Below are 23,754 nucleotides of genomic sequence, written 5' to 3' on the forward strand. Positions count from 1 at the left end.
TCAGCATCCGCCGAGGGTCCATCTGCCCGTCCTCTGCTTTCTGCTTCTCCCCAAGCTCTGAGAAGGGGAAGACGTTAAGCGTAGGGTTTCTTCCCTGGAGAGACCTGGGCCTTGCCCTGGGTGCAGGGGGGTGGGGGTAGACAGCCTTCCCCCCTCCCATCTGTTTGAGGATACTTGCAGCTTGAGGGGTTCAGCTGCGGGCTGATGGCAGCCTGAGGATCCGGTTGTTTCGCTGCTGGCTTCTGCCCTCGGGGCCCCCAGTAGAGGGAAGAGTGCGGACCCCAGGGCCCAGCTCCTGAGCCAGCATCCGCTGTGTCCTAGAGCAGGTCTCTTTCTCTGGGTCTCGCAGCCTTGAGATGCGCCTCCTCGCTGGGGCTGGTGACCAGATGCCTGGCACAGACTAGGTGCTCAACAAACGTCCGCTGCTTTATTGATCATAAAACATCTGATGATTACCCTCCCCTCCCCTCCCTGCCCCCGTCCCGGTGAGGATACAGGCTTTTGCACAACGCCCGTTAACGATCCTGTTCTCTTTTCTTGTCCCTCTGTTGTAAACGTTCAGAAACCTTTGGTAAGTCTCATTTGTTCACCACGTCAACAACTAACGTTCCCCTCTTTCTTCCCTTCCTCCCCCGCCCCCTCCCCCCAGACTAACAGCCACTGTGACAGTAACGGTGACCCACTCCACGTGGCATGTTTACTAACGACCCCCTCCCCCACCAGCCACCCGTGGCCCTCCCCCGTCAGGCACCAGGGGGCTGCAGAGAGAAGAGACCAAAGGGAAAAGAGGAAAAAACACAAGGCCACAAGAGGCCAGTCAGACCCCAGAATGGGGACTAAGGAAAAATGAGTGGAATCCTCGGGCTAGTGAAGTTTTGCACCTAACAATCCCCCAGCCTTGACACTGCTGGAAAATGGGGAACTTACAGAAGTTTGGGAGCTGGGTCTGAGGGGGAGAGAGGACTTCCCAGCTGGGCTGGCATGGGGCACTTCCTCTTTTGTCAACATCCAGCCTGAATGCCCTGAGACTGAATGCTGGGCTAATTCTTACTAGAGTGAGAGTGACTGCTCTAGTCCCATGAAAGTTCCTTCTCTTCCGCAGGTTAAGCAGCAGAACCACTTTTAATACCCCAGAGGTATATCCTCTCCTCTCAGTATGGTGGCCTTGGGCTGTTTGGCCATCTTGGGAGGTCCTGTTCTGTGGCCTCTGGATTCCTGCCCCACCTAGTCTTTGCCGCCTTAGGCAAATTCCCATTTCCTCCCAAGTAAAGAGGAGAAAGGGGTCTCGTTGGGTTGTTGGGTTGCGGATTCCCGAAGAGGTAATACAGAAGTATGGGAGGCCGGAGAGCTGGGCTCACAGCCCACCCCTGCCTCTGACTCACAGCGTGACAGTGTGCTGGCCCCTCCGGGCACCCGTTCGCCCGTCAGTTTGCCTGCACCGGGCGGAAGGAGCTGTGTTCTCTCCCGCTCTGCCCTGGCCTCTGGGTCCCCGGGCTCCACTTGTTGTGGGCGGGGTTCTCCGCTGTCCATCAGCAGAGAGAGAGGGGCCGGATCTCTCCCAGGACGGTGAGCTGGGCGTATGATCTCCAAGCCAGGACCGCCTTCTTTGTGTGTCTGGAGGTGTGCCCTGCCCCAGTGCCCAGGTTCACCTGCAGACTGTCCTTTCCTCTTTTCCTTTTGGAGGTTCCGGAGACGGGAGGGCCCGCCCCCGCCCCCGCCCCCGCCCTTGCTTCCTTCTCGCTGCTCTCCCCTGTCCCTCTGCTTTATTAATGCCCAGCCCTGGGGCACTAACCCCTCTCCCCCCGCCCACCCCGTCTCTAACACGACTCCCGAGACCTCCCTGGCTCCCTGTCCCTTCCAAGAAGGAAAGAAGAAAGGGAGGTCCGCGACCTCCTTCCCTCAGCCCAGCAGGAAGGCAGCCGGCTGGGCCGGACCAGGCCATAGACCTCCCTGGGCCGTAGGGACAGCCCTAAGACCAGCCTAGACGGCCTTCTGGACTCAGTCCCTCCTTCCCCAGGAGACTGCCGCCTCCTGGGGGAAGTCTTCCTGACTGACAAGCCCTCAGGGCTGGGTCAGGCCCCCACCCCTGGGGGCAGAGTGGACGGGCCTGGCTTGTGGCCCAGCCTGGACTCCCTGGGGCCCCCCGGCCCCCCAGGACTGCCTTCTGAAATTCACCTGACTCTCTTTGCTTCCCTTACAGAAAGCACTCCGATCCGAGGTAAGAGGCTCTCTCCTCACCCTCCTGCCCACTCACGTTCTCTCTCGCTCCCTGGCTCCACGGGGGGCTGCACCACGTAGTTCCCCCTTGCCACCCTGCCCAGTGTCTGTCCAGTTCTGTGTCTCTGTCGCTGTGTGTGGCCGAGGGGCCGAGTGTGACCATGGCTGCCCTGCCGGCCACCTGGCCTCAGGGGAGGGGCCGTACGTCCCATGTCCCCCCAGAGCTCTGGGGGCCAGACGCTGATTGCTGCTCTGTGCACAGCCTTGTTTCTCTCCAGCCTCAGTCTTCCCATGCTGCAGATCTGAGGGTCCAGCCCGATGGAGCAGAGACAGGCAGTCTCAAAGGCCAACCCCACCTGTGCTGAAAAATAGACTGGAGTAGGCCTGGGTGGGAGCCCTAGGGAAGAGTCCGTGTCTGGTCCTGGCTTTGCCATGGAATGCTGTGTGACCTAGAGCAGGCTCCCGGCCCTCTCTGGGCCGTCACAGTAATGGCTGCCTGCTGCTCCTCAGAGCCTCGAGGTGGGGGGAAAGGAAGAAGCGTGGGGAAGTGGGGGAGGAGCCTGCCTCCGTAGTCCCCGAAGAAACTGATCCAGGATCCTCGTTTGTGGGTCCACGTCATTGCCGTGGGACGGCCACGAACAGCTGGGAAGGGGGACTTCTTGGGAGCCTGGACTGGATTTTCGGACTCCTGGTGCCGGGAACTCTGATACCTGGGATTCAGATTCCGTTTTCCTTGGTTATGAAAACGAGAACCGTGACCCAGGCCTTTGATTTCAAACATACTTGCGGAAGCATTGGCCTCATATTTACTTACTCGTGGGTGTTCGAGTCTTTTCTGAGGTCTGTGATTTTAAACATCCTTAAGGAGGTTCAGTACGCTTCATTTACTTGTGAAAATGAGTATTTGTTCCAGACGTGTGGTCTCCGAAATCCCTGGGGAAATGTTAGCTTCCTTCTCATTGACTCATGGGCACGGCGATGTTTGCTCAAGGCCCGTGCCTTCACACAGTCTGGAGAAGGTTCGTTCCTTTTTCTGTGTTCGTGGGAAGGAACCTATTTGATCTGGGCCTGTGGTTTCAAACAGAGAGGGGGGAAATCAGCCCTAATTTCATATACTCAGAGGCATTAAGACCTTTGATTGGGGCCCGTGACTTTAAGGGTACTTGAGGCAATTGGCTTCTTCTTTAAAGTTTTATTTGCTCACGACCATCGGATTCTTTGATCCTGGCTTGTTGGGTATTCGAGGTTTTCATTCAGATCGCTGGTTTCAAACACTCGCAGAGTCTCCCCCATTAACCCGGGAGTGCCATGGCCCTGGGTGTAGGACCGTAGTCGCAAACACTCTCGAGGAAGTTCGTTTGATTACTCCTCAGCACCAGGATCCTGAATCCAGGCCCGTGGTTTGAGCGCAGGTGGGTGGATTTGGACTTGCTTAGATGACATTGGGGGAATCCAGGGGGAAATTTAAGTTCCTCTTCAATCCGTTTCAGGGGCAGGAGGCTTTAGTCTAAGTTTTTGATTTCAAACACACCTGATGTGTGTCATCGCAACATCCTTCACCTTAGCTAACGTGAGAGGGAGCCCAGTCCTGACGTTTCAGTTAGGCTTAAAGAAAGGCAACCTCATCTCTCTTTACGGGCACTGCCAGCTTTGAGATCTGTCATTGCACACGCACTCGAGGAGCCCAGGCCGTGTTCATTTACACATGGGCACTGGCTGAAACCAGGGGGACAACCCCCAGCTTCCTGAACTTGCACGTCTCTTGGGGCCACCCCGAGGCCCCAGGGTCTCGCGGATGACTGCTGAGGCTTATGAAGGCCGACTCAGTCCCCTTTGCCTGGAGGGCCCACGTGCCTCGCCAGCTCCGCAGTTAAACCTGGCGGTCATTTCTAAAACACCAGCCGGGCGCTCCGCCTGGTTTCCCAGTGAGCACGGAGGGCTTGGCGGGACACTGCAGTGCGTTTAGGCTGGTGCTGGGCGAGGCTTGGAGTGCGGGGCGGTGGGGAGACGGGCCAGGGGACCCGCAGCCCAGCCGGGGGTTCCAGGCTGACTCATCTCTTTCATCTGCCTCTCTCTGGCCCAGACTGAACAAGAGACAGGTGGCGCGGGGCTCTGGGACAGCCTGCCCGGCCCGGGCCCTCCCTGACTGGCCAGGCTTTCTCCCCTCTTCCCCCAGGGGCCCTGCAGATCGAGAGCAGCGAGGAGACGGACCAAGGCAAATATGAGTGCGTGGCGACCAACAGCGCCGGCGTGCGCTACTCCTCCCCCGCCAACCTCTACGTACGAGGTAGGGAACGCCGTGTCCAGGTCGAAGGCAGGGACCCGTCCTGTCCCGTTCCCCCCTCCCTCCTTGGGCTCACAGCCTCCGGGCTCCCCTGTTCCCTGCAGACCCGAGCAGGAGGGCCCCCCCCCCACCCCCTGGTCCCAGCAGGACCTTGGGTGAGGCGGCGTCCGTCTCTGGGCCTCAGTTTCTTGACCTCTACAATGGGGGCTGCTTACCCCCACCACCCCCGTGCCTGGGACGGACACCCCAGGGGCTGTAGGACTTGGCGGGGAGGCAGGAGGGAACGGGGCAGGGCCAAGGGGGTCAGTCTGGGGCCCACAGGGCTGGGGGAGCCTGCAGGCCTCCGCCCCACCCCGCCCCCGCCCGCCCATCCGAGTCGGCTTCTGTGGTGTGTCGTGCCGTGCCCCCCCTTTGCTGTGTGCTTGCTTCGCTTCTCCAGACTCCGTGGCCTCTCGTAGCTCCCCGCTTCACCCCCCCCCAGCGCCCTCGATCCGGGAGCTGGGGGGGGGGTCTCTGAGGCCGCCCCCCGCCGGCCCCTGCACCTTTGGCTGTCCCAGAGCCCGGTGCTCTTTGTCTCCTGGTCGCCCTCAGGAAAGGACTCGTGTCGGCCCGAGCGAGGCCGGGGCCACGGCAGGCACGCGGGCCTGGGGCTCGGCACCCCGTCAGGCCGCGGCCGGCACGGCACGCCAGCGAGGCTGGTCGCTCTCGTCATGCCCGGGAGACCGGGTCCTTGTCCCAGCACCCCACCCCCATCCCCCAAGGCGGCCCTGGGGAGCGTCTACACGGACTTCCTTCTCAGACCCTTGGTGTCCCTTCGGAGGCGCCGGAGGCGGGGGGGAGCCTCCCCTTGTCCCCAGAGGCCTGGGTCAACCCCTCTTAACCCTGTGTTGGTTCTCTTCGGGTCTTCCAGAAACTGTGACCTGCCTCCTCCTCCTCCCTTTGCTTTTCCTCCCTCTCCCGCCTCCCCGCGGCTGTTTCTGATCAGATCCGTGGCAGAAACAGCTTCTGCCGCCAGGAAACAGGGCCCCCCTTCGAGCCCCGGGATTGCCCTGATGGGCCCTGTGTCCTTGACCGCACCCACACGTCTCCGGGCCTCAGTTTCCCCCACACGAGGCACCAAGCCCCCCACCATTCTCCAGCTGGGAGGCGGGAAGCTCCTCCCATCCCCCACTACGGACTCTCCCCGCTTGGTCCCCACCGAGCACAGCCCCACCAGGCCCCCCCAAAGCAGCTCCTTGGTTCTGCACCTTGGGTTTGACATCTGTCTCTGAGGAGGAGGCCTCGTGGCGGGGAGGGGACGGGGGTGTGGGCGCAGGGGTGGGCAGGGGGCAGACACCGACCCACTGCTGTGGCACCGCTGGTGAGTTTTAGCGCGTCCACGGCTCCCGCTGACTGGTCTTCGTCTAACCTGCTTATTTCTCTGCAAACACCTGGGATGGGGGTGTGTAAGTCTGGCAGGGTTCGAGGAGAGCGCGTGGACAGCAGGCATGGGGTGGGGGGGAGGCCTCTAGCGAGGGTGCAGCAAGGGAGGGGGACCCCCCATGTCCTCATTCCCCTGGAGGTGGGGTCCCCCAGCATGAGCCCCTGATCTTTTGGGGGGTCCAGCCTCCCAATCTTTGCCTGGGTCTCAGACGCTCCAGAAATGAATTTAAAAAAAAAAAAAAAAAAAAAATCGTGGAAGACGAATGTAATATGTCAAGAAAAGAAAAAAAAGGTCATTGCTGTTCTTTTTTATTTTTTAATTTTAATTTTTTTTTTTGGTTTAAAGAAAAAACTACAAACTATTGCAGCTTTTAGCCTTGGGAAGTCCTCTTTTTACTCTCTGTATCTCCCCTATTTTTTCTCTTCTCCCCATGTCATTGTGTTCTGCATCCAACCCCCATAACCTCCCTCAGAGCTTCGAGAAGGTTGGTGTGTTTTTTTCTTTTTTACTTTCTTTACCCACATTTTTACATTCCGAAAGTGACACGCACACACACGACACGCACACAGACACGCACACGCGCGCACGCACGCCGACACGCACACGGAAAACGAGAGCCAGAGAGCTAACAAGTCAGTAAATGACGGAATACGAGTAGTAAGCACGAAGCGGACAAAACAAAACAAAACAAAACAAAAAAAACCGCCAAGCGAGAGCAAAAACCCAGAAAGACACGAAAATTTCAGCCGCGCCCAGCCCGGCCTAGGGCCGGCCGCACACATGCGATGCTTGCATTGTGGTCGCCTCTATGCATCCGTTGGTAATGTTGTTGCTAAGTTTTTTGCACTCCTCGTCGTCATGGTAACTTGGGCCTGATGCATGCCGGGAGAATGTAACAATTTCTCTGCATGCCACTCTTGTCGGTTTGGTTTGTTGAATTCCCAGCGCCTTCTGTTGGAGTGTTTTCTCGTCTCCTGTTCCGTTTTTCTCCTTTGGTTTCCTTTGTATTTCTTTCTTTCATTTAATTATTATTACGATTCTTTTTGGTTTTTTGTTTTGTTTTGTTTTGTTTTTGGGGGGGAAAAACCGATCCGTTCGTTTTTTTTCCCCCTCCCATCCCCGTTCACCCTGGTCCCCTTCTCCCCCAGAGCGTTTCGTCTTTGGTTCTGTCTCGTGTTTACGTGCTATTTGGTTTCCGTTCCTTGGGCTGAGCTGTTCTGTGGTTGTTCTCCAAACGCATTGTGACTTAAAAGCCAGTGTTCCTGTCCCAGCTACCATCCGGGGGGGCGGTAGGGGTCCCACAGCTGGGATGCTGGGGCAGAAAGTGACCGCCCGGGCTCAAGGGCACAAGGGAGGTGACGTAGACAGATGGTGGGGTGTGTGGGGAGAGCAGCCCCATTTGCCCGGCCTCGCTGGCCAGGCCCCTTTGCCCCAGAGCCGACACCTCAGCCTCCCAGGGTAGCCATGTTGGAAGGGAGCTTAAGCAGACACGTTCCCGCCTTTCCGCCTCGGCTTGAGACTGCCTCCCTCTCTCCCAAACGACCCAGAAAACAGGCCTTTGAAGCGCAGCTAAGTGGGCAACCAGCGTTTCGAGTCCCTGTTCACCAGAGCGGCAGTCCAGACGTGGGAAGTGGCTGCCTGACATTGGGTCATCCTCTCATAACAATGCATGCTTGGCTCATCGGCCGCACTCAAGATGGCAGCTGGCGTGGGCACAAACCCAGAACCGTCTGTCAGGAAATGTAGCATGACCGACTTCGGGAGAAAGGCACAGGCTGTTATCCTGCCGTCAGTGCTATGCCTTCGCCTCGCAGGCGACGTTGGCCGCTCCCTCCACCTCCTCACGGGCTTCGGCCCCAATCACGGGAGTCTTGTCCAGCAACACAGCACGGTCACTTTCTGAGTACCCGAGCATCAGAACTGTGGAATTCTGGAGAAAACCCAGGGGAACTTTGGACCTAGCCTCTCCCCCTTCTCTCTCTGCCTCCCCAGCTCTCCAACTGCCTGCCTCTCCCTCGCTTTCACTCTCTCTTTCTCTCCCTCTCTCTGTCTCTGTCTCTCTCTGTCTCCACCCTCCCTTCCCCACCCCTACCAGAGCATCTCTGTCCTGCAAATCTTTGGAGATTCGGAGATGCTGACTCCCATCTTCTCCCTCCCTGAAGAAAGGCAAGCCCTCGAGAATAACCACTCCAACCCCAAATTAAAAAAAGAAAAAAAATTTAAACTTCTAGCCCCTGACCCCTCAGCTGACTAACCAACATAGGTGAGAGTTGAGAGACGAGGCCAGGCTACTGGGGCCACCATTGCCCGGGACCCTCTTGTCGCTCACCTTCCTTCCCTAATCTCTCCCACTTACTGGGAAGTCCAGGGCAAGAGGACTTAGATGCAGTAAGAAGAGATTGATTTCTCCTGTCTCCTTTTGAACCCAGGATGAGAGCTGCCAGGCCAGCCCACAGACGAGCTCCAAAAAATAGAGGAGAGGGTCTCTGAGCCCCTCCGGCAAAGCTTGGTCCCAGAGAATTAGAGCTGAGAGCTTACCGAGGGTCTTGGGCTCTGGCCCGCCTGGATTCAGACCCCGCCTCTGCCCCTCCCTGGACCGTGTGACCTTGGGCTAGACACCAGATACCTGGGGGTCCCGTTTTCTCATCTGCTCAAGAAGGGTCATCCCTGCACTAGCTCATAGGGGAGTTGGGAGGATTCTGTTGAGCTAATTAATGCCCAAGTGCCCTGTGTAGTGCACGACGCCTAACAGATCGCTGGTGGGATTATTGGAGAGCAGAGAAGGGAAGAGGTCAAGCAGTCCCTTCCTCCCTTTGGGGACTTCATCTGGCCCATGCTGTACCTTGCAGATCCGCTGTTGGAGTAAGACGGCTACGGCAAACCGCTCTGAAAAGAATTGTAGGGCCGAAGCGAATTCATGTGCTCAGATCTCATTTTTTGCTGGTGCTTTTTTCTGAACCCATACTGTGACTTCATTTTCTCCTGGTTCCAACCCAATTTCTGTGAGATCAGTGGCCATCCAAGAGCCCCCTGTCACTCTGCCAGAGAGTTCGGTGGCCAGAGAGTCCAAGAGGCCAAAAAAAGAAAAAAAGAAAAAAAAAAACAGGCCCAGTTCAGGTGCTGAGCTACCTTGCTAAGAAGCACCAGCCCTGCCGGAAGAGGGGGGCCACCTGCCCTGTCGCACTGAAAGCTACAAGCGTTTGCATAGTTGCTAGGGCAGCCTGAGCCGCAAGCAGGGGGCTGCCCGGAGTCCCTGCCCCCAGCTGAACTCTAACTCCCCGTCACCCAGCTTCACTTCTGCTGATCCCGCTGGCTGGTTCCAGGGGCGGGATGTTCAGACGGGGCCCTTCCCCTCTGGAAACGGTTCTCTGTGATGCAAAGGCCCACCACGATGTCCAAACCGAGCCCCGTTTTTCATTCCACTTCCAGAACTCCCCTGGGGAAGATGCAGCTCAGGCTTTTGACAAGGTGGGAAGGGGGTGCGCTTTCATTCTCCCTGGCTGTTAATTTTCTTGTTTGTCTCTTCAACATTATAAAGCTTTAGGATCTCACTTTAGTGGCCAAAGGTGGTGTCTTTACCCCTTGGTCTAGCGACATAGCGTCGTTGAACCATGGCGCGCGGGACCCAGTTAACTGGTGAGCCTGACGGCGTGAGAGCCGGCCGGGAGAACTCGCAGCGAGCTGGGGGCATGGGGAAGAGCGGTCCGCCTTCCAGGGACTCAGGATACCTTTAGGATTTGGGAGGAGGTCAGGTGGGGCTGGGACATTTCAGTGACAGGTCTTGACTTCTGAGCCCAGGAACCAGACTGAATGCCCAGTGGGTTTAGCCTGCCCCAATTTCCGGGTAGTCCCGGAGCTCTCTCTGTAACCTGTCCTTTTTTTTTTTTAAGATTTTATTTATTTATTTATTTATTTGACAGAGAGAGAGAGAGAGAGAGAGCACAAGTAGGAAGAGCAGCAGGCAGAGGGATAGGGAGAAACAGGCTCCCCGCTGAGCAGGGAGCCCGATGTGGGGGCTCGATCCCAGCACCTTGGGATCATGACCTGAGCCGAAAGCAGACGCTTAACAACTGAGCCACCCAGACACCCCAGGACAGGTGGTTTTGAAAATTAAACCTCTGGCCCCGGAGCCATGTCAGACCGGTGGGTAGGACCTCTAGGTGTTTTCCTGACTTCCCGCCACTCCCCTGCCCCACCCCCACCCCCGCCTCCCGTAGCTCCAGAAAGGCTTGCACTGGGGTATGTTGGTGAGCTCCCCAGTTCCTGCTGATCACGCCTGGCCGCGCCTCCCCCTGCCCGCCCCCAAGACCCCGGACAGGACCCTGATAGGACCCAGCCCTTCTCCTCATCCCACCGTCATCCCAAGGGGAGAGGGGGCTCCAGGGTGGGGCGGCCGGGAGGGGGCGTTCTGCAGGAACACTGAGCTCTAGACCCTCTCGCCTGCTGCCTGCCTCACACCCTTTGCATTGCTCTTTCCTGTGTTCTGGGGGGGAGTGAGAGGAACATTAGATTACACCTTGTCATTTGGAAAGCCCCACGTCTCTGGCGGCCACGGTGAAGGGGAGGGGGCGTGAGGAAGTCATTCAATTGGCGAGATGTCAATCCCATTTTTCTGCTAGAACCCTCCCCCCCAAAAAAGTGGGGCAAGGGAAAGGGTACCAAAAAAAGGAAAATAAAATCAGTGTCGACAGTGGCAGCAAAACGTCCAGCTAAAAATGCGAACAGCTTGCTGAGGCTGCTGGTCAGCCCGTGGGCCCCGCTCCAGCCAGGTCCCTCCAGGCCTTGCACGCTATCTGGATGGCGGAGGGAGCTGGCCGTGGGAGGGAGGAGGCGGCAGGATGGCGGAAAGGGGGCAGGAGCAGGAAGATGCCCAAGGCAGGCCACGGGGCTGTACTCGCCCCCCCGCCCCGCCCCCCCTGGGCCACAGGCTGGGGTTCGACAGAGGGGCTGAGAACCGGGCTTCGGAATCAGGCCCGGACCCCCTCCCTTCCCAGGACCGGTGTAATCTAAGCTTCGGTGAGCCTGTGGGGGCTGTGGAACTTCTTGGCATCTCTCCCCCCCAACCCGCATCCTCATTTTGGGGTTTGGAGGGGTACCCGCAACTCCCCTCACCCCAAAATGCCAGGCAGAGCTCCCCCTCCCTCCCTGGAGCTGCGGCTTGCCGAATCGTTGAGATGTCTGACACTGTGGAGTTCCCTACCTAGTGCTTCCACCAGACCACCTCACTTTTGAGTTTTCCCTCACCCCTCCCCAACCTTTCTCCCCCGAACCCCACCCCCTTTGGTTTTTGAGTTTCTGCCTCTTCCTGCCTGGGGGAGGGGTCGTCTCCCGGTTGCTTTGACGGTTTTTGAGTTGTTTTTCCATGTGAATCGGGGTTTGAAGCGACCCACCCCCCCCAACCTGCCACCCCCCCACCGCCCACCCTCCTGACCCCCTCACCCATGCGGGTCCTCCCCGCTGGGACCCCCGGCTACTCGGTGACGAGAAGAGCTGGAAACGAGAGCCAGCTGGAGCGTGCTGAGGACCAAGGCTGGTGTGGTCCCCTTATAACCTGCCTGGACCCTCCATTCAGGTCGGTAATTGGGGGCGGGGGTCCCGTGGGGCCACTCCGTCCTGTGGGCTCTGTGCCCACCTTACTTTCTAACCCGCACCTCAAGCTTGCAGCCAGGGGTGGAAAGATGTCGTGGGTGGGTGTCAGCACCAAACTGGGCAGAACACAGCGGTCAGCCACCCGCCCTTGCTGCCTGGAATGTTGCCCGGAGGCTTAATGCAACCCCCAAAGGGGTTCTGAGCCACCTAGTGCCGATGGACGTGATCCCCCCAAACTTGTGGCAAACCAGCCCTCCTCCTACAGTCTACCCTTCAAAGCAGATAAGGTAAATTAGAAAGCCGTAGGCAGAGTTAGTCAGCTTTTACATCCTATTGACAGATCCATTTAACTGGTGGCTGCTGGCCATGTTCAGGATTGTGAGCACTAAAATGACGGTTGTTGATAAATGCCCTTCCACATTTAGTAGACTTAGAATTAGCAATCCTATACCTCAGGTCTTTTATGTGTTCAAGATAGATGCTTGTCCCTGCTTCTGAAAAAAGCTAGAGGTATATTCCAGATATTTTAAGATAAGTTGAGATGTGACTGGGATCTGTGGGCCAAGATGTTGAGCCTTATTACAACGGGGATAAATTTGGCTCATCGTTAACCTTCAAATCCTAAAGCTAGCACTTACTCTTTTTGATATTCCAATAATCCCTTTCTGTCTGAGTATCTTACTAATGGCTTCTGGACATTTGTTGTAATGACCGCTGGATAGTATTCAACTGGTGGTCCCTGGTTATTATTCAGTTGATAGTTATATATAGATGATGGGGTACTTTTGCACTCTTTGCTGTCCCCAGAAGGTAAAGACACATGAATTTGCAAGAGCCAGGTGCCAAGAAGAGATACTTGGCTGTAATTCTTGCTACTTGCCATGGCGAGAGAAGACTCAGGGACCGGGCAGTCCTGGCTTTGAGCTCTGGCCCCACCAGTTTCTTGGTGTCTGCCAGCTGGCTCTATCACTTCTCTGAGCCTCCCCTGCCTCATCCACAAAATGGGCACTAGAGATTCCTGCCACACCACGTCGGAAGGGATAAAGAGACATGGGGAGTCTACAGAAATTCTGCTTCCTTTTTAACGAATTCATCCCAGACTCCCTTAAGGTAGAGAATCTAGCTGATCTTCCCCCTCTGCCCAACCCTGGAAGGCCAGAAGGAAATTTTGCTGGCCCCATGCCCAGGCTGAGTACCTTCTGTGTGCTGGGCTTTTCCCTCAGTTGACTTAATGGCCTTCTGAGCATGTCTCCAGTTAGCTCCATTTCACAGATGAAGAAATCGAGGCACCCGAAGGACCTCCCCAAGGCCCATCGGGCTTCTTCAACTACATCAGCTCGCCCACCTCTGCCTGGAGAGGTTTTCTGTGAGACTCTGAGGTTGGGAAGAATTGCCTGGCTGTGTGCTCAGCTTGTCTGAGACGAGGACTGGGCTGGTTTGTCCCGAAGGTTCTTCTTTGAGGATCTCACCTCCATGGCCACCTCGAACCCACAGCCTGGGTTCTGGAGTGCTGGGCAAGGAGGCTGGACCCTGTGTTCTGCCGCGGGCGGGGGGGCACCTCCCTGGGGAAGTCACAGCCCTCCTCCCTTTCAGACCCCGATTTTCAGCCCCACACATTCCATGTCTTCTTGTTTTGTTTTTTTTTCGTTTTTTGTTTTGTTTTGTTTTGTTTTGTTTTGGTTTTTTTCCCCTTTTTTTGCTTTGGGGTGTTGAGTTACAGAGGGGATTTTTGTTTGGTTGGGGGTTTTTTTCGGATTTTTTCCTCTTTTTTTCCACTTTGTTTTTTCATTTGTTCCTCCTGGTTTTGTTTTGGACGTCGATGCCGTTTTCTGTCCTTGATTAATTAGCTCCCCCACGCTCATCCCCATCGTGTTCTGTTTCCATGACAACGCAGCGTCGGGCATCCCACTCCTGCCTCGCTGTGGATGCCGGCGGCTGGCCTGGACCGTGTCCGCTGGCTGGCCAGACCCCATTCTCCCCCAACTCCCCCCACCCTCCACCCAGCCCTGCCAGAGAGCCGCCCCCCATCCCGGTGCCCTGCCCCTCACCCCCAGTCTGTCTGCATGGCCCCTCTGTCTCCCCCACCCCGCACCCCCACTCCTCCCCTTCAGCGATACCTTCCACTTCCTCCATCCCGTCTCCAACGTGACACTGGACTTTTCGTGGGGCTTCCTTTTCCGAAGGGCTGCCGCTGCTTTGCCCTGCCCCCCCCAACCCCCACGGTCCTGCCCCCTCCTCTTTGCCTCCAGCCATCCGGATTCAGGGAGCAGGGGTTGGGATTTCTAGCTCAGGAACCAGGCTGCTTCCCTTTGTCCCCTGGAGCCCCCGCTCTGTAAGGCAAGCCAGACCCCCGACAGCCACGCCCCCCCCCCCAACCCATACCGTGTGGAATCCGAGGCAGGTCAGGGTGCCACAAGCCATTTTGTGGCCTTCTTGAGCCTTGTTCAATCTCCAGTCTCATCTCTGTAGTTCGAGACAAGATTCCCCGACCCGCCCAAAGCTGGGGACCCACCCACGTGACTTCTCATGGCCCCCAAGGTTTTAGCCAGGGACACCCTCTTTCGGGCTCAAAGGATCTACTAGGTCCCCCCAATTCCCTCCTGCTGCAGTTAAACGTCAGTGGGCAGCCGTGCCTTGTGGGAGTTCAGGTGCCATTAGCGTCCGCCCCTTCCCCCGACCCCGAAACCCATCCAGCTTCCGAAAAGGGAGCCCCCGAAATGCCTCCTGCCGCCTTCACGGTCTGCGAGATTGGGACAGAAGGCTGCACCCGCTTCCCCGCTGAGAAACGCACAGAACATGTCCCTGTTTTCTCAACGTTCAAGCTCATTCCCTCGTTTTTTTATTATTATTATTATTATTATTATTATTGTTATTATTAATTGATATCCTATTTATGATTCTGCCAGGGCTGTGATGTGACAATGTGATGTGTCACATTGGGTCACATCCGCTAGAATTAATATGCAGCACTGAAGTGGGCCCCCTCCCTCCTCCTCTGTCTCTGCCCCCTCCTCTCTCTGGGCCTGTCTTCCTGTTCTGTCTCTCCTGTGGCTCCTCTCTCTCTTCTCTGGCTCCCACGAGGGTGCACTGAAGGCTCCTGAAACCCAGGCCTCTTCCCTTGCATTACCTCTCTCTCTCTCCCTCGCTCTCTCTCTCTCTCTCTCTCTCTCCCTCCTTCTGCCTCGCTCTCTTTCTCAACCAACCTCTCTTGCATGCTGTTTGTGATTCTGAGAGCTGCATCTATCAATGGAAACTTGTCAGATCCGACAGAAGCTTTTAGAAGGGTTTCTAAACCCAAAAACCACAAAAATTTCATTAGAGTTTCTCATCTTTTCCTCGAGGGCCCCCGGGAAGTGGGCAGGGCCCCCTGAGTCCCCAGAGGGGACAAGGTTGGGGGGCCGAGGTCCCGGCCCCTTCTGCCTCCCGGCGCCGTCGGATTCCGGGCTGCTCCCCGTCCAGCTTCCCCAGAGCACCCCCCCCAGCGCCCCCCACCCCAGACACTGGCAGCCAGAATCTTCCGAAGCTCCCCACTTGGGAGAGCGGGCGGAGGGGCTGCTCCCCGAGGCCACGTCTGTCAGCAAAGATGAGAAACAGCTGATAAATTTTTGTGTTCGTAACTGTGCTGTGACCAGCCACTCTGGTCTCTGAAACCCTGTTGCTATGAAATAATGCTTCATGTCTCTTTTTATTATATATCGATATATCTCTCTATATATTGTTTGTGAAGTACCTTCCTTTGAAGTTTTGGTTTCTTTGTGTTGGAATTTGATTTTTTAATTTGGTTTTTTTGTTTCCTTTTCATTTGGAAGAAAAAAAATTTCAGCTGGGGGGAAGGAAACAGCCCTGTTTATATTTAAATTGTTTTCCACTTTTTTTTTCCTTTTTTTTCTTTCTTTCCTTCCTTTCTTTCTTTCTTCCTTCCTGTTTTCTTTCTTTGTCCCCTCTGCATCCCGTCTCCCCGACCCCCCCCCTACACCCCTCCCCCCTCCCCGCCGCCGCCCACCCCCAGTCCGTCGCGTGGCTCCACGATTCTCCATCTTGCCCATGAGCCACGAGATCATGCCAGGTGGCAACGTGAACATCACCTGCGTGGCCGTGGGCTCACCCATGCCGTACGTCAAGTGGATGCAGGGGGCCGAAGACCTGACGCCCGAGGATGACATGCCCGTGGGTCGGAACGTGCTGGAGCTCACGGACGTCAAGGACTCCGCCAACTACACGTGCGTGGCCATGTCCAGCCTGGGCGTCATTGAGGCCGTGGCTCAGATCACAGTGAAATGTAAGTGGGGCCCGTGGGGTTGGGCGGAACAGGTGGGCAAGCTCTGAGTTCCCGTTCGTGGTCATTCGTGGCTGTGGAGGGGACCGTTGTCTCATGAACAGATATTTGTTGGTTGGGTGTTTTTCTGGGCCCAGCCCTTTGGAGCGAGGCACGGTCTCGTTCTGCCGAGCGTAGAGTCCAGCGTGGGAGATGGCCACGTAGCCAGGCAGCTGTGATGGAGCTTCCCTGGGCTTGTGACGGGGATCCCGTGGCACTGTTCAGACCCCTAGAGTAAAGGTCTCACCTCCCAGGAAAGTTGGTCAGAGAAAGATCTAGAGTTGAGTAGGAACAAGCCAGAGAAGATGGAGAATGCTTCTAAGGGAAGGAAATGGACTATGCTGACTCAGAGAGGTGGGGCTGCGCTGGAGGATTGTAGGTTCTCCTGGTGTCTCGGGTTCATGGTGAAATTCAGAGGGAGGTGACCCAAATATTCTTCTAGGTTTAGAACAGGGGCAGCAAACAGATAGCCTGCAGACTGCATCTGGCCCTTCACTTGTTTTTATAAATAAAGTTTTATTGGCACACAGTCACACCCATTCACCTGTGTCTTGTCTATGGCAGCTTTGGGGCCACAGGGGCAGAGCTGAATAGTCTCAACAAAAGACTCCCTGGTCTACAAAGCTGAAAATAGTTACTGTGGGGCCCTTTGTGGCAGAGTTTGCCAAGCCCTGTCCTTGGGCCAGAGTTCACCAAACCCCGCTATGGGAGATGGGATGGGCGGGTCATGAGGCCTGTGGTCACTGCCGAGGAAGTCAAGGTGCAGCGAGGTTGGTTGTTTGGCTGAAAGTCACCCGGCCTTCGGGGTCTGCAGCCCGCGTCCCTGACGTGTGACCGTGCCTCCCACCCGCAGCTCTCCCCAAGGCCCCGGGGACTCCCGTGGTGACCGAGAACACAGCCACCAGCATCACCATCACATGGGACTCCGGCAACCCAGACCCGGTGTCCTACTACGTCATCGAATATAAATCCAAGAGCCAAGACGGGCCCTACCAGATCAAGGAGGACATCACCACGACGCGTTACAGCATTGGTGGCCTGAGCCCCAACTCAGAGTATGAGATCTGGGTGTCCGCTGTCAACTCCATCGGCCAGGGGCCCCCCAGTGAGTCGGTGGTCACCCGCACAGGCGAACAGGCCCCAGCGAGCGCCCCCCGGAACGTGCAGGCCCGCATGCTCAGCGCCACCACCATGATCATCCAGTGGGAAGAGCCCGTGGAGCCCAATGGCCTGATCCGGGGTTATCGCATTTACTACACCATGGAGCCCGAGCACCCCGTCGGCAACTGGCAGAAGCACAACGTGGACGACAGCCTGCTGACCACCGTGGGCAGCCTGCTGGAGGACGAGACGTACACCGTGCGCGTGCTGGCCTTTACCTCTGTGGGCGACGGGCCCCTCTCGGACCCCATCCAGGTCAAGACACAGCAGGGAGGTGAGGTGCCCGTGGGAGGGCGGACAGCAGGCATCCGGTGGTGGAAACAGGAGGGGGCGGGGCGGGGGGGGCGGGCAGTCAGGTACCTCTTAGCCTCCAGCGGGCTCATCTTGCCTACAAGCCCCAAGGTGGGTTTTTCATCCTGCATGGATGCTTTGAAATACTTTCGTGCTAGCGTTTCGGACGCAGGAAATTGTCCCAGAAGTCTCCCATTTCGGTCTTCTTTTGGGAAACTGGATTTGGCAAGGCCACAGGGCTACGGTGGGACGTGCAGACGGGTCCTGGCGGCTGTGTCTGAGGTTGAGAGACCCTGCTCTGTTCCCATCCGAGAGACGGATGCCACCTGCTTTGGAATTATAAAGGGAAAGGGTGTCCGCCCAAAGGCAGTGGGTTGGCCACCTGGCCGATCAGGTCGAGGGGCAGGGTTCGGGGGTTGGGCATTTAGGTGCGTGGGGCCCCGGCTTTTTGTGGGTTTCCCTTCTTTTCTGGTCCGGCTCAGGCTTCAGAACCTCAAAGCCGAGAAGGCTCAGCAGCTGCTCAAAGTAAGGGGCGGAAGGGTCAGAATTGTGCTGCTAGAGTTCACGCAGGACGGGGACTCCGTGTTTTGAGACATCACCCCTGCAGTCTCTCTGTCGTTCAGTTTGGGGGAAGCAGAGAGCATGGGGGAGTTGCGGTGGGTCCCCGGGGTAAAGAAGAGAAGCACAGTGGAGAACATTCGGGAACGAGCAGCCTCGCCTTCACGGCAGTTGCTGAGCTTCTTGGGGCTCTGGGGACCCCTGGCACGTTGGGCGCCCCAGGAGGGGACCTCTCCGCGGTGATCCCCATTTCTCCTCCTCTCCCCTCCCCCACAGTACCAGGCCAGCCCATGAACTTCAGGGCCGAGGCCAAGTCGGAGACGAGTATCGGGCTCTCGTGGAGCCCCCCGCGGCAGGAGAGCATCATTAAGTACGAGCTCCTGTTCCGGGAGGGCGACCACGGCAGAGAGGTACGGGGCCAGGGGCCCGGGGAGAACACGGTACATGGGTGCGGGTGGGGGGGGCAGGGTGGGAGGGGGCCGGGCGGCAGCCCTCTGACTTGCTGACTCGGTGCCCGATGTCTCTCTTCCCCCTGCCCGGCCTGCGGCGGACTGCGCATCTGTCCGTCCCGTGTCTCCGGCCCTTTCTCGCTGTCTCTGTCTCCGTGTCTCCGTTTGTCTCTCCTGCTCTTGTTGTGTCTCTTTCACCATCTGTCTGTCTCTGTCCGTGGGTCTGTCTCTGCCTCTGCCTGTCTCCATCGCCCCGCCCCGCCCCGCCCCCAGGTGGGGAGGACCTTCGACCCAGCCACGGCCTTCGTGGTGGACGACCTCAAGCCCAACACGGAGTACGCCTTCCGCCTGGCGGCCCGCTCTGTGCAGGGCCTGGGCGCCTTCACCTCGGTGGTGCGGCAGCGCACACTGCAGTCCAGTAGGTGTCTCGCGGACCCCGCCCTTCCCTGCGGGGGGGGGCCCCCCCGCGCACGCTGACCCTGGCCGCGCCGCCGCGGGTGGGGGGCGCCCGGCCTCCGACGTGCCCACCCACGCTGCGCTGGGGGTTCCCGCAGGCCCCGCCTCCCCCCACCCGGGCTCCCAGGGCGTAGAGCCCTGGGGGGGCCGAGGTGCGCCCCCTACGTCGGGGCCAGGTGTGGACGGCACCTTCTCTCTCCTCCCCGCCCCCACCCCCCCACTGCCCTGTATCTGGGGCTCACGGAACAGCCACGCTGTGCCCACTCCTAGGCCTCGGGAGGGCTCCTCGGGGCTGTCCCAGCTCACACGCGGTCATTCCCAGACCTCATGGGTGTACAGAGACCCGCCGCCTCCCCAGGTGGCTTGGCCCCCTGGTCCGCCATTGCCAGGCGCAGGAGCAGGAGGGGAGGGGGTGCAGGTCCCAGGACAGGCTCTCGAGTCCCTGGAGCTCTTTGCTGTGCCCACCCTGCCTCCCTGTCACAGATAAATCACCTTTTGGCCAGAACACTGCAGCCGGCAGCTGGCTCTGGGCCCATGGTGGCCCCGGACACCGCCCTGCTTGCCTGCTCTGCGCTCAGGGCCGAGGCAGGCCGCTGACCCCGCTGTCTCCCTGCCTCCCCTCCTCCCTCTGCCCCTCTTCTGCGCTCAGCCTAGCCCAGTGTGGCCTCCACTGCCGTGGCCCTCCCCACCTCCCCTCCCCACCCCCTTCTCAGTCAGTCACAGAGCAGGCCTTGTTCCGGAAGCAGCCTCGGTGTTCAGACCTTCACATCCCCCCCCCCGGGTGTGTGCACACGGGGGGCACGGGTCAGTTGCGAGTGACGGCAGCTTGGGCCTGGGCGTCTGAGCCGCTGGGATCAGGGGCCTCGGAGACACAGCACCTCTGCCACCCCCAGCCCCCTTCCCTCCTCCCTACTCCCCTGTGCCAAGCGGAGCGCTCTGCAGCTCCCCGGCGTCTGGGCGTGTTTGTGCGTGAGGCGATCAGTGAGGGTGTCCTGTGGCTCGGGCGGCCACGTGAGAGAGATGGGCACAAGTGCCGCGAAGGTGAGTACGCGCTGGTCTCAAGCAGGTTCACAAAAACGGCTCACCCTGCGTGCCCCCCACCACCAGCCTGTGCCCTAGTAGCTCTAGGCCACACGGACTCCAGAGCCCAAATCGAGACAGCCCCCACACTCTGCAAGCTTTCTACACCATGGCCAAGAGCCACGCCTGCCCAGAAGTGGGGAAACTGGCACGGTGGGCCCCCAGTGCCTGTCCGTGGGTCTGTCACCCTCCCCCACCTCCCCAAGATGTCACGCAGGTTGGGCCGGATTGTGAAGGAGGCGGCCTCCACGGTCGTCAAGAAAGCGGCTTTGGCCCAGCCACGTGAACCTCCGGGGCGGCCCAGGACAGGGAGTGGGGGAGAAGGTACTCCCCACTTCTCATCCCAGGACGGGTGGGGCCCGAGAGAACTGGCAGCAAGACTCAGGGCCAGGCGTATCCCCCTGGGGACGGCGGGCTTCTTAGGCTGAACTCAAGGGTAGGTGGAGGCCAGACCACTCAGCCGTGGGTCTCCCCACACCGTCTCACCTTCCCGCCTCGTCGGCGCCAGTCTGGAACTGCAGCGTACCCACGCTGGGGGCCGGAGCAGGGCTTGGGCCCGCTTGCGTCCAGAGACCCACCCAGAGCTCGGTCTGGCCTTATAGCTCAACACTCAGCCACTCCCTCCCTCGTAAGAAAGTCTTTTAAGTTAGCAGTTGAAGAGTGGAAGGTAGGTAACCAGACTGGGAGTTTTCTGGAAGGCGTCTTTCTTTCTTTTATTATGGTTTTTCTCATCATCATCACCATCACCGTTGTTTCTTATTTTATTATGGTTTTGATTTTATTTTTTCTCCCCCTTTCTCAGCGAATCCATTCCTTCCGGCACATTCTTTGGTTGGTTTTCCCACTCCTGCCTGATTCCCCCAGGCACTTTTGGTTGGGGTGGCTGGTCAAGAAATGGGAGAGAGGGCCCCACTTGTCTGGTATCAGAGGAGGGGATGTCGGCATTTCACTTTAAGTGAGGCCGGAGGGTCATTCTAGTTGAAGTAAGCCGTTGGAGAGGCCTCTGAGGTGTCTGGTAGTCTCTGATAGAATAGGACCCTCTGTTTCTCCTCTGGTGGCCCTGGCAGTCAGTATGCACGTACAAGTACTCTCTAGACATGTGCTCACTGAACAAATGGGCTGCCATGGTAGGTAGGGGTTCTGTGTGCCTTGACATAGGCACTATGTGTGACATAGGCCACATGTGTTCTGTGTGGCTTGCCTTGAAGCAAAGCCAGTGGCCTCCCTGGGCCTCCCTGCAGGCAAGAAAAATTCAGGAGCCACGGGCAGTTGAAGTCACATGGTTCCAGCCGTTCTCAGCTGGACCGAGGCTGAGGTCTAAGTCCCCATTCTCAAATCAAGACGGCCCCTGGACAACAGCTGAGCTTGGGTTCAAATCCTGGCTCTAGTCCCATGCCCTTGGCAAGGCAGCTTTGCTGTTTCTGGCCTCCGTTTTCTTCCTCTGTGAAGTGGAAGGTGATGTGCAAAAAGCACCCAGGGTAGGTGGGGTTTGGTACCCAGTAGACCAGTAGACCAGTAGGTCTACAAGCAATGATCATAGAAGACCAGGCAGCTGGGCTTTGAAATTGATTTCCCCGCGGGTAATGTGGAGTGAGGCTGGAGGGGTGATAGTTCTGGCCATTTATGCATCTTAAGAATTAAATGACGTACCATGAGGGGACACATGCTGAGTGTAAAGGGCTAGGTTATGGGGTGTGCACAGGGTGAATGGCTTTAATACAGTCTCCTAGTAGGTGCGGAGCAGATGGGGGCTTAATGTTATTTTCATAAAGCCCCGAATACGCACAGTAGGTGCTTTATGTGTGTGAGCTATCGCTGCTATTTAACAAAGCACTTAGCACACTGCCTGGCACACAGTAGGTGCTTCATAAATGCTCTTTTAATTCTGAGCACGTAATTGGCACACGATGAATGGAAGCCATCAGTTGTTTATAAGAAGCTTCCTGGTGCCCGGAACACGGGGGCTGCGGCTGTTCTGCGAAGCCCTTGACAGAACAGCTGGTATACAGTAAGTGCTCTGTAGGTGGTGCTTTCTTGAAGGAGGTTGGCCTGGCTTTAGGCACATAGTAGGTGCTCAGATAAGAGCCGTTGTCTGTCTGAGGGGGCCTAGCGTGGTTTCAGATACACAGGTTTTGCTCAGAACATGATGTCGTCATCTGCAAAGCCTTTGGCCCTGCCTGTGCAAATAGTAGGTGCCCAAGAAGTGAAAACTGTTACCGTTTACATAGAAGGCCCTTAGCACAGTCCTCGGCACACAGTAGGTGCTTAAGAAGTGGGGACTATTAATGTGCTACAAGGCCCTTAGCACAGGGCCTAGCACATGGTAGGTGTTTATTACGTAGGGGCTTTTTTCAGTAAGGCCTGGCACGTAGTAGGTCCTCATTCCGTGGGGACTACTGCTGTTAGCTGATAAAGTGCCTAGTGTGGAAAGGTTCTGTGTAAATGGCAACTGGTGTTTTTCTCTTCGAAGGGCTAGCGATGCCCAGCCCATAGTAGGTCCTCAATAAATAAGACTTGGCCATTAATCTGTGATGGCCATGGTGTGGTGCTGGAAGAACAATGATCTGTAAAGACCTTGGCACACAGTAGGTGCTCAAGACGTGGACATTATTTTTTCTCCCAGGTGAGCCTGAGAGGGTGGTCCTAGCTGAAGTAAGCCACGGGGTAGCCTCCAGGACCCCTGAGAGAACAGGTGTTGAGTACACAGATGCTTTTGCTGTCAACCTGTAAAGCTCTGACACTGTGTCTGTCACACAGTAGGTGCCCAATAAATGGGACTTTTGCTGCTTTTACCCTGGCAGCCCTACTCCCCTGGCACACAGTAGGTGTTCAGCAAATAAATGCATTTACTGTTATCCTATAAAGCTCAGTGCCATGCCTAGCACACAGTAGGTGCCTGATAGATGGGGCTTTTCATGTAATTACCTGGCGTGGTGCTTGGCACATAGTAGGGGTTCAGCAAACGGATGCTTCTTCCGTTAGTCCGTGACGCCCCCAGCACCGTGCCAAGCCCACGATAGCTCTCCTGAAGGGGGATGTTCCTGCTGTTCCCCAGGACCCCCCTGCGTGCCGGGCAGGTGCAGCCCCCGGCGCCGAGCCCGTGTTCTTGGCCAGCCCTCCCGGCCCCCATGCCCACCTGTCCATCTCACCTTTGGTTGACACCCGCTTCTTTTGGGTTCGACTTCCCTTTGGTTTGGTTCTGTTTTGTTTGTTATCATCTTCTGTTTTATTTTCTCTTTCCCATCTTTTGTTTCCCCGCCCCCTCCCCGCCCATCCCGCCTCCCCTCCCCGCCCCCACGTTCTCCCCCCCCTCCAATAGAACCGTCCGCCCCCCCTCAAGACGTTAAATGTGTCAGCACGCGCTCCACGGCCATTTTGGTAAGTTGGCGCCCACCGCCGCCGGAAACGCACAACGGGGCCCTGGTGAGCTATAGCGTCCACTACCGACCGCTGGGCTCCGAGGATCCACAGCCCAAGGAGGTGAACGGCATCCCCCCGACCACCACTCAGATCCTGCTGGAGGCGCTGGACAAGTGGACCGAGTACCGCATCACGACTGTCGCTCACACAGAGGTGGGACCAGGGCCCGAGAGCTCGCCCGTGGTCATCCGCACCGACGAGGACGGTAAGCACCGGCCGGGGACCCCCGCAGGCCCCAGCCCGTCCCGCGCCTCGGCACCTTCGGGCTCTGCAGAACGGGGCTGGCTGGTGGTCCAAAGGTAGAAGGCACAGTCTTGAGGGCGAGACCAGAAGCAAGCAGCCTCCCCACGGCATCTGGGCTCCTTGATCCTGGAACGCTCCGTTCTAGACCCTCCGGGTGGTATTTCCTCCCGAGCCTTGTGCCTGGGAGGTTAAGCGGACAGACCTGTATTGTTTTTTTTGGTCCGATGGTGGAAAGTTACAGAAACAGTGTGGGGAACGGCCAGCAGCA

The 23,754-nt window shown here is 57.6% G+C and overlaps 1 protein-coding gene across 17 annotated transcripts in view; it reads left to right on the forward strand.

Moving 5' to 3' along the window:
- Positions 1-23,754, forward strand: part of PTPRS (protein tyrosine phosphatase receptor type S) — a 94,153-nt gene that overhangs the window by 49,489 nt on the left and 20,910 nt on the right. For 8 of the 17 annotated variants that reach the window (XM_082734858.1, XM_082734864.1, XM_082734861.1 and 5 more), the window contains exons 6-11: positions 4,394-4,504; positions 15,523-15,792; positions 16,682-17,263; positions 18,115-18,248; positions 18,561-18,705; positions 23,143-23,448. In XM_082734858.1, coding sequence (XP_082590984.1) covers positions 4,394-4,504; positions 15,523-15,792; positions 16,682-17,263; positions 18,115-18,248; positions 18,561-18,705; positions 23,143-23,448 — 1,548 coding nt within the window. Of the gene's footprint in view, positions 1-4,393; positions 4,517-15,522; positions 15,793-16,681; positions 17,264-18,114; positions 18,249-18,560; positions 18,706-23,142; positions 23,449-23,754 lie in introns of all 17 variants that reach the window. The other 9 variants (XM_082734848.1, XM_082734859.1, XM_082734849.1 and 6 more) reach the window with 3 other exon arrangements.

The sequence above is a fragment of the Mustela nivalis genome, assembly GCF_964662115.1.
Source record: "Mustela nivalis genome assembly, chromosome: 1".
Classification (NCBI taxonomy): domain Eukaryota; kingdom Metazoa; phylum Chordata; class Mammalia; order Carnivora; family Mustelidae; genus Mustela; species Mustela nivalis.